Source organism: Lutjanus erythropterus, chromosome 12 (assembly GCF_056507025.1).
Source record: "Lutjanus erythropterus isolate fLutEry1 chromosome 12, fLutEry1.hap2, whole genome shotgun sequence".
NCBI classification, from domain to species: domain Eukaryota; kingdom Metazoa; phylum Chordata; class Actinopteri; order Lutjaniformes; family Lutjanidae; genus Lutjanus; species Lutjanus erythropterus.
The window spans coordinates 17,351,425-17,361,455 of NC_139328.1; the positions used below are offsets into that span (position 1 = coordinate 17,351,425).

A 10,031-nucleotide genomic window follows, 5' to 3' on the forward strand; every position below is an offset into this window, starting at 1 on the left:
TAAAAATGCTTCCTGCCTCATCATCTGCAGGTCCTCAAAGGAGACAAATAACGCACTGATACTGACCAGAGATCAGTGACCTGCAGGTCTGCTCCGACGCTGACTCATTGCAGTATAAAAACGTTTCTCACATGAGCTCAAAGAGAAACCCTCACTGTCTCTGTGGTGCAGCAGGGGGCGCTGTGGCTGCAAGAGAGCCGAGCTCAACATCATCTTCAGTCATCACTGTGTCCCCCCACCTCTGTCAGTGGACCTGCTGACACAGTATTCAGACACAATTTATTGCCATAAATATAAATTCACTGCATAAACATGTAAATGTGTTGAATTTAAGCAAAACAACCTCCGTGTTTAGGGTCTGATGTGTTGAGGTGGAGACAATGGGAATGATCTGGATAATCTATGCTGGGATAGAGAGAGAGAGAGAGAGAGAGAGAGAGAGAGAGAGAGAGAGGATAATATGTATATATAAATACAATGGACCAGTACATGCAAAGATAGACATATACAAAAATGATAGTTGTAAACATTTGCCTTTTTAATTTATTTGGAAAAATAAAGAATCAAATATGAAGCACAATTTACATGTTTATCATATGTAAATCAGCTTCTCACATATGAACATTTCATCTGTGATATTCTCATATGATATATTAGATACTTCACAGGTTTATTTATTCATTTATACAATCTCAAATTCAGCATTTCTTTCATCTGCCTTTCTGAAAAAAGAAGCGTGTTTCTGGAGTTGACTTTTCCATATTCTGAGACAAATCAACATCTACTACAGCAGCTGCTGTTAGACACTGAAAACTTTATGATTTTAATCAATTTAAACAAAAATTACTTTAACTCTAAGTTCTCCCACATGCTTGGAAGGGGAGGGTGAGGCAACGTATTTGCTACTTACTTCTACACACAGGTCCATTAAATAGATTTTCTCAGCTCTGGGCAAGTTTCACAAATGTGAAACCTTCAGGGACCAGCATTCATAACTGAAAGAGTCATCACTGAAAGTGTTTGCAGTTTGAGGTATTATCCATAACTTAAGACTTAATATAATTTAAATGGGTGAATTATAGAATTCAACCCCTACACAGTTGCCATGGATGGGAAAATTACCTCCCAGACCAAAATTGTTTTTTGCACCAGGCTGTAAACATCTGCTGGAGAGTTGAGCATTTTAATATAGTCGTCTGTGGGGATCGACTCAGTTTTGGCACCAGCCTCAAGTGGCCATTCGAGGAACTGCAGTTTTTGCCACTTTTGTCCTGGTTTAATTTTTCATCCCTGGAGATTGCCATTTGGTCAATTATATATGCATGATGTCAGGGATTGGTAGTAACAGATTACTTGTCATCTGGATTACATAATCATCTTGCAAAAAATAAGTTACTAAAATCAGCCCAGATTGCATTTGAAAAATGAAAAAGTTACATTGTCAAGGATTTCTTGATTACTGTTTTGATTACATCTTTAATATATATACATTTTAAAATTAATAAAGTTTTTTATTAAATTAATTGCAAACTATTTTCAAAAGAAGAAACGTCTCTTCTCTTTACTTCCCTATGGCAGTAAACTGAGCATCTTTAAAATCTCTGAAAATATCTGACATAATGGAGTTTCTGAGACAAGCGCCCCACAAAAAAGAACCCAATGCAAAAATGTATTAATAGGGGCCCAGTGGCTAATTTTTGCCCCAGTACCCCCGCAGAAGGTTGATCCGGCCATGAGCATCACTGATGATCATTCTAATATTACCCATATTCTAAATATTACTCACCGGAATGAGCCACATACTACCTTCAAGAACATTTATTTATTACTTTATTTATTTATTCCCCCAGCAGCTCATCCTGAAAGCTCAGCTGACACACACACACACACACACACACACGCACACACACCGGATCCAGATTCATTTCTCGTGTTGAACTTGACGTTGGCGCTGTGGATGCAGGAGAGAGAGGAGAGCTGCTGCTGTGTCTATTTAAAGAGGGTCATCCAGTCCCGGATAAATAGCACGGGGTCCACGGCGTTGACTAACCGCCTCTAAATGGTTTTCATCCCGGACTGTGTGTCTGTCTGTGGCTTCTTCTTACTGTCTGTCACTCCACACTGAGGCTGATACATACTGACCACCATCCGACGACCAGACCCGCTGCCAGCTCTGCTCCGAGGGCTATTCAACATCTTACTTCATTATTCACTGTCGGGGATATACGTGAAAGATGGGCAAAGATTACTATAAAACGTTGGGCATCTCTAAAGGAGCCACAGAGGAGGATATAAAGAAAGCTTACAGAAAACAAGCGCTGAAATGGCACCCGGACAAAAACAAGTCTGCAGCCGCCGAGGAGAAATTCAAGGAAATCGCCGAAGCATATGAAGTCCTCAGTGATCCGAAGAAAAGAGAAGTTTATGACCAGTATGGAGAGGAAGGTAATGTGTTTTTATGATTGCACTGAATTACATTCTCACCCCTCTGTGATGGCTCTCAATTCACCTCCAGTATACCGTTATAAGCACGTTATAAAGCCTTTATGGATGTAAAACAGCTGGCGTTAATTCAAGTCGCTCACTGCAACCACCAGGCCCAGAAAACAGCTGTTCAGCACATTATAGCAGCACAGTTCTGTGCATTTTAGGCTATTGTAAGGATTAGCTATGACACTGCTGTGTGTCTGCAGTTATAAGCCTCTAATAATAAAAAGCCTGTCACCATTTCCAACACAGATTTCCATTAAAATGTAGGTGTTGTAATAGTAAAAATAGTATTTTAATCATGTAAACGCCTTTATGTACAGTATGATGTACCTACTATGTTGTATCTGAATATAGTGGTTTAATTTGTAGTCCAGATGGTGATGGGTGGGAAGCATGTTTGATGTGAGAAAAGCTCATCTCTGCATATACCAAGAATTGAGATATTGCTTGCATTTTATGATTTTGATTAATTTACCATTTACTGTAACAAACAGAAAGGGCCATATAACCTGGAACAAGCTGTTTTTCCACCAGTAAAGCATGCAAATGTATGCTAGCAGAGCCCGAGAATCAAAGCATTAACCTGGAAATGTGCTCAATATGGCTCCTTGAAAGACTCACTCAAGCCATGCAACATATGTGTGCTTTGGTGATGAAACGCAAGTTCTTCAACATTACCTTAGACAAGCCTATTAGAGTTGATTAAGTAGTAAGTAGTAAATTAACTACTGGAATATCTAAAAAATGGAAGATCTCTGAATTCGTCCACCAAAGACTGAAATTCCAGATTGTTCTTTAAAGGTCCAGTATGGGATTTATTAGCAGAACATGGCAGAAAACATTTAAGCTTATATAATCACCTGTAAATAAGAATAGTTGTGTTTTTGTTACCTTAGAATGAGCCAATTTTAACTATAGAGGGGGCGGATCCTCCTCCACGGAGTCAGCCATGTTGCATCGTCATGTTTTTACAGTACGACTAAAGCAAAAACTAGCTTTAAATATGGACTTTAACATTGTCCGCAAGTATTGCAGCCACCGTAGGTTCTCCTACACACTTTGTTATTGGGATCATGTTTAATGAAAGGCAACATGATGTGATGTAAAGGGTTGCTGTTGTGCTAAATACTGAGGTTGCAGGCTGTTGTGACTGAATTAATCTAAGAAAAAACAGAATTTTTAAGATGACATTGACAAATAAACTGTAGGGCTCCAACGAATAAATTAGTTAATGTTTGGTATGCAAAATAAAAATCGATAAAATGATAAAATCGATTAAAGGTGCGGTGAGTGATTAGAGAAAGATGGTTGATTGTTGAGTCTCATTCCTAGGTTGTTTGGGAATGAGCCTCAACAATCAACTATCAACCTAACTACTATAGGTTTGTCTAGACTGGCCAAAGTCTCTAATAAACTGTATTTAATGCAGACTAATCATTTCATGGCCAATACCCGATCTGTGGATTGGATGGTGTTATCAAAATAAAATTTCTCCACTGCTGAGTATCAATGCTTGGATGACTGATGAAGCGTTTATATTGTCCATCAGGACTCAAGGGAGGAAATGGACCCACTGCTGATGGACAAGGCAGCACCTTCACCTACACCTTCCATGGGGACCCTCATGCCACCTTTGCCACTTTCTTTGGAGGTTCAAACCCCTTTGAGATCTTCTTCGGGCGTAAAGCCAACGGCCGAGATGACGAGGACATGGAGGTGGACGGAAACGACCCGTTTGGCTCCTTCACCAGCTTCAACCTAAACGGATTCCCTCGGGACGGCCACGTTGGCCTCGGAGGGCAGCAGCGCCGGAAGCAGGACCCGGCCATCATCCACGAACTGAGGGTCTCCCTGGAGGAGGTCTTCCACGGCTGCACCAAGAGGATGAAAATCTCTCGCAAAAGGCTAAATCCAGATGGCAGGACCATGCGCAATGAGGATAAGATTCTCACTATCGAGATCAAGCGGGGCTGGAAGGAGGGAACCAAGATCACGTTCCCGCGAGAGGGAGATGAGTCGCCCAATACCATTCCTGCTGACATTGTTTTCGTCATCAAGGACAAGCCTCACCCTCACTTTAGACGGGAGGGCTCGAACATTGTCTATCCTGTGCGTGTGAGCTTACGACAGGTGAGGTGTTTTCTATTTTAGCACCACTTTGACTGAGTGTATCAGTATTAATAGAGTCTGATAGATGGATTAGTCACACACAAGGCAGAGTCAGAACAAGCTCGCATTTAGTTTAGAGTGCTGCTTTAAAGCTCAGGTGCTCCAAAAAGCCTGGTCACAATCAATAAGCTATAGGTAGTCTGCCTCAACAGTTGTTTTCCCGGGAAAGTACAGGCATACTGAATGAATATCGTACTGAACTACATACACACTTTGGCTGAGCACTTATGTAATCTAGATCATCAACATTGAGAAATAGGAGCTGTATCACAGGGAGGGCAGGGAGGCGGCGCCCACCCACGCTCACACAGTGAAAAGATGTACTTATATGGTTCCTCCTACTCTCAGAAATAGTTCTCAGCGCGTCATCTCATATTTTAAATCAACTTTTAATCACATTTAATGTCTCCAATCACACAGCTAAATTGAAAAGTGTTGGTCAATTAGAGACAGACTATAATCAAATAGCATGAAAGGTCATTCTTAGAATAATCTTCACTCAAGGACCTCTTGACCGCTAGCTTTTTGCCAGATCTTTCCACTGCATCTCACAGTCTAAGAAGGAAAAAAAAAGACAAGAGAAAGTTCTAGGATTACATCCACCACTAAAGACAAACTGTGAATAGAGACATTACAACCAGCTGTTATCACCTGATGACAGCTGAGTCGTCTCCATGACAGCTGAGCAAACACCATCCACTCATGAAGACTGTTGTTGTGGTCTATACTGGTTGAAAGCTCTAGAACAACTATTAAATTAACCATAACTTACGAAGTAGTAGAGTAATTTGATCAGTGTTCAAATATCTATGGTCTTGTGTAGGTCTGTAAATAAAAATACAGCAAGTACTGTGATGGATTGGGATCAAGTCCAAGCAGAAACATGTTTGGACTAATGGTACAGTACGCCCAATTCAAGGTTGACTGTCTACCAAGTAGCACAAGCTTCAAGGTTATATATAGCAGAGTTGTGGACTAGAGCAACATGACTTGTACTCAAGTGAGACTCAAGTCACAAATTTGATGACTTCAGACTTAACAAAATCAAAAAAGCCTTGCAGCTCGACTTGGACTTTCACATCAATGACTTCACTTCACCTGGATCCTTATCACTTGAAAATACTTGACAACTTCCCCCAAACTCAAAGACGAAAGAGTATATTCTTTAGAAAGTGTGAATCCACAAATCCATTCCTCTCCTGAATCAATGTGAATGCTACTCATTCTCAGCAAGTTGGAAATTTTCCCAGATCTACTCTGTTTAAGCCATCAGGAGCAGGAGACAACCATGAAAAGCTTATCGTACCAAAGTTGATTTTGTGACATACAAACAATATGTGGTGGCCAGAAAAAAAAATACAGTATGCATATTGTGCTGATTGAAAAGCACAACAACTTCCAACTTTGTTCAAAAATTGAAGTTACACAAAAAATGGTAAGTTGAGACTTACAGTAACATAGCTAGCAAATTAATGCTTAGCGTACTAAAGTTTAACTAATATTTAGCTATGGTTAGCTTAATAGCTAAATAACTTTGTGAAAGAATGAGGTTGCAACTCACAGTTACATTATGACTTGTTTAGGACTTCAAAGTCAAAGTTTAGAACTTAGGACTTACCTGTCTTGACTTGGGACTTGAGTGCAAAGATGTGACACTTACTTGTGACTTGCAAAGCAATGACTTGGTCCCACTTCTGATATATAGCTGAGGAACTCTTAAGAACAATTTAGAAGGCAGTTTTGGTGGATCAGCTTAGGAAGTCATTCTTCAAGAATTAGAGCAACGTGAACACGTTTACCTCTGCCACAATGATATATCGACCAATATCAAGTTATCGCAGATAATAGTGTTCATTGGGCGATATAACAATAATGTATGTATAAGCAATCGACAAAACAATAGCAATAAGAGTTTTTTTCAATAGAAAATTCTATAATTTCACTTAGTTGCATTAAATCCCGATATCACAATCATCATTGCCAAAAGAATTTATAACTTTATTATCACAATATCTATTGACAGTTTTAGAAAATATTATGCAGTCAGTCAAATTCATCTTAACTTTATTTATTGTGTGTCTTGTCTCCTTCCTGGAATCCAAAAACTTCCACACTGGCAAGTTAACTTTTTTTTGGAAAAAAAACCAAAAAACACAGGAAATGATTTAAGAGCATAAAGTATGTTTAAGAGGCGCTGAATTATTTACACAATATTATCATGTCTATCAGTAATATGATCTCATGATATCAATATTTAATTTTTTAAATATCACAATTATCATCATAGTGTAATGAAAAACCCCTTGCACATAACCCCCACACACCCTGGTTCATTAACAGCCTGTCATATCTCTTGATAAAAGAACATAACACCGACACACAAACAGGAAATCATTCAACAGGTGTGTTGTTCAGTTGCACCATTAACATGCGACACAACAACAGAAAGTGAGAGAGAAACAGGAGTGAGAAAGTGACTGCTGATAGTATGGACATTATTCATAAAAAAAAAGGTCAATACAACAAACTTATTTTATCACCTTGGCTTCTTCCACCCTTTGGAGTACACAACAATACAGTATGACAAAATAAGTCTTAACAAATTAACAAGAATTATTGTTGAACATAATACATTTTTCAGCCATGTCGCCCAGCTCTAAGTGTCGACATATGAGTTGGCAACAAAATAAATTACAATTCAAAACTGCAACCAGCCGCACAAGTGTCTTGATTCTTATAGAACAGGGATTTTTGTGATTCTTTCTTCTTCTAATATTTTTAAAATGATCAAATATAGATGTCAGTATTGGCTTAAAGAATCCGGTATTGGTCAGGCTGGCACTGTACATCTGCCAATAGTGTCTGGCACTACCTGCCAATGGATTTTTGCATTCCAACATTAAGAGTGTGGAAATGTGTTATAGTAGAGCTGGGCAATAATTCAATGCTGTCATTTATCAACTGTTAGCTGAAATGTATCATGATAATCATTTCCTGTAATTGTACAACAAAATCTGTTGTCAAATGATTTAACAACCAAATTGTTAGTTAAAAAAATGAACAAAAGAAATGAGTTGCACACTGACGATTTTGGCTTCATGTAATACACGGTAATGGAGGGTAGTCACCTGATTTGAATATCAATTTAATTATTTTTAGGGAAGCACATTCTGTTGGAAATTTTTAACACATTCTCCTACATATGTGAAAGAAAGACTCATCCAGATCCTGTTATTACACCATTTGGGGTTGTCCCTAGCAACAGCGGGGTCTCCAGACATCAATCAGATCTAATGACAATCTCAGTCTTGTTCTTTTTAGCTGGTAATCTCTCACCCCTCCATCTCGCTCACACTGGACTCGTGAGGTCATGACAGTCTGTTCTCAGCGAGAGAAATTCAGATGCACAGTTCAGTGCTCTTTGAAAAGGTTTCATTCATTTCTAGACTATTATGCAAATGAAACTGATGCAAACACCTTATATTAGTAGCGCCCCATATTGCTATCCTAACTTCTTCTCCACCCTCTTGTCACTCTTACTTGTCAGTTGTATTACCTGCTTTGCCAAGTACAAATCATTTATGTATAAAGTATGTAAGGTGTGCAGGATATAGACCTTTTTCACCATAATATCATCAAGTGTGCACTGTAGTCGAGTTAACATATTATTATGCCTACTCTTATTGTGATGCTCTAAATTTGTAGTGTTGAAGGAATATGATTTCGCTTCATATCTAGTGGTACGAACCACATACATCACTTTCCTGTCTTGGGGTGAAAATGAGCACAGCAATGTGTAGTGTACTTCTCTGGTAAACCAAGTGTGCCTATGAATCAAAGCAAAGCAGAAAAGAGTCTTAGTAATGCCCTAACTAAAGGTTTTACTGTGAAAAAATATGGCCTTGCTGTAAAACACCTGTTTTAAAAATGTGGTTTGGTTTAAAGGTCTTTCCAAATGAACGACCAGCTGGAGCAGAGGGCATTTAACATTAAGAACTGACATAAACTGAGCTGACCCACCATCTGAACTTTGTAAACAGCATAAAGTGATGTAGAAACCAGGGCCAACAAAATCTGTTTCCTACTTCTCTTGGCTCGTAGTAAAAGGTCATGTAATGAGGACAAACTGCAATCAAAATATTGCCCTCCCATAAGCTGTAAGATGTAAGTGGCCCTTCGTTGTGGGTGTCATTTTATTGGCCTCTCACATCAGCCAAAAACCAGACAATATTTAATTCTAAGGCCTTGTTGTGTCAATATTATTGTGCACCTGTAATCATTGTACAGATGATTTTTATACATTGCTATTATCTAGTATATTGATATCAGAACGCATCCTAATATATTAATTTGAACTACATTATCCGCACTAGTTTATACGTGTAAATTAAATCCAAGCCAGTGAACAGATTAATGTGTTATTTTCGTCTACAGTAGATTGTGTGTGGGTTGCTGTTCTCCTGTTTCTCACTCTCACTTCCACATTTTTGTCTTCTCAGTCCTTGTGTGGATGCTCAGTTACCGTGTCGACGATAGACGGGAAGACGTGCAACATGAAGATCACGGACGTCATCAAGCCTGGCATGAGAAAGACTGTTGCGGGGCAGGGTCTCCCCTTCCCCAAAAACCCCGAGCAGAGAGGGGATCTCGTGGTGGAGTTTGATGTTAACTTTCCTGACTCGTTGCCCGGCAACGCCAAGGATGTCCTCAAACGGCATTTACCTACCTAGGAGGACGAAGGACGACCGCCTGACAGTGCTCACCCTCGTTACCAAACACTCACAGACACACACACACACACACACACACACACACACACACACACACACACACAGACACACTCACAAGGACAGTTTTGACAGTTCACAGATGGACCTCCTACTGATGAATGTGCAATTTCTATTTTTGAGCTATGTGGTGTTTTTTTATAAATACCATGCATGCTGCCAGGCTGATAAGTGCAGGTGAAAGACTGTCTGGGTTGTTGATAACTGAAAGCTACACATTTTACGTCTGTGCCACAATCACTTTATCTTTTTGTTTGTTGGAAATATTTGGTAGTGAATGAGTCTACAGTTGCCAAAATAATCCCAGTGATCCTGGGAAGAATTTGCAGTGCCAGTACAGTACATTTTCTTGCTCTCAATTAGATCTGACAGGCTTTATTACTGACATTTTTTAACTGTCATTCATGTTTATTTTGTTATGAAGAGACAGAACCTCAATTGAGAGGCTGAAATCTTAAGATTTGTGTACAGGCTATTGAAGAGTAAAGTTTTTGAATGAATTCAACTGGATCGTCATGTGTGCATTTTAGAAACTGACATGTGAAGATACTGAACTTGAATTTTAAAATAAATATTTCCACAAGA

At 39.1% G+C, this 10,031-nt stretch overlaps 1 protein-coding gene across 1 annotated transcript; it reads left to right on the top strand.

The window, feature by feature from the left end:
- Positions 1-1,931: 1,931 nt before the first annotated feature.
- dnajb4 (DnaJ heat shock protein family (Hsp40) member B4) lies at positions 1,932-10,031 on the top strand. The gene is made up of 3 exons (XM_084732734.1): positions 1,932-2,445; positions 4,040-4,620; positions 9,159-10,031. Exons 1-3 carry the CDS (start codon positions 2,235-2,237, stop codon positions 9,387-9,389), a joined length of 1,023 nt encoding a protein of 340 aa, XP_084588860.1. The 5' UTR covers positions 1,932-2,234; the 3' UTR covers positions 9,390-10,031.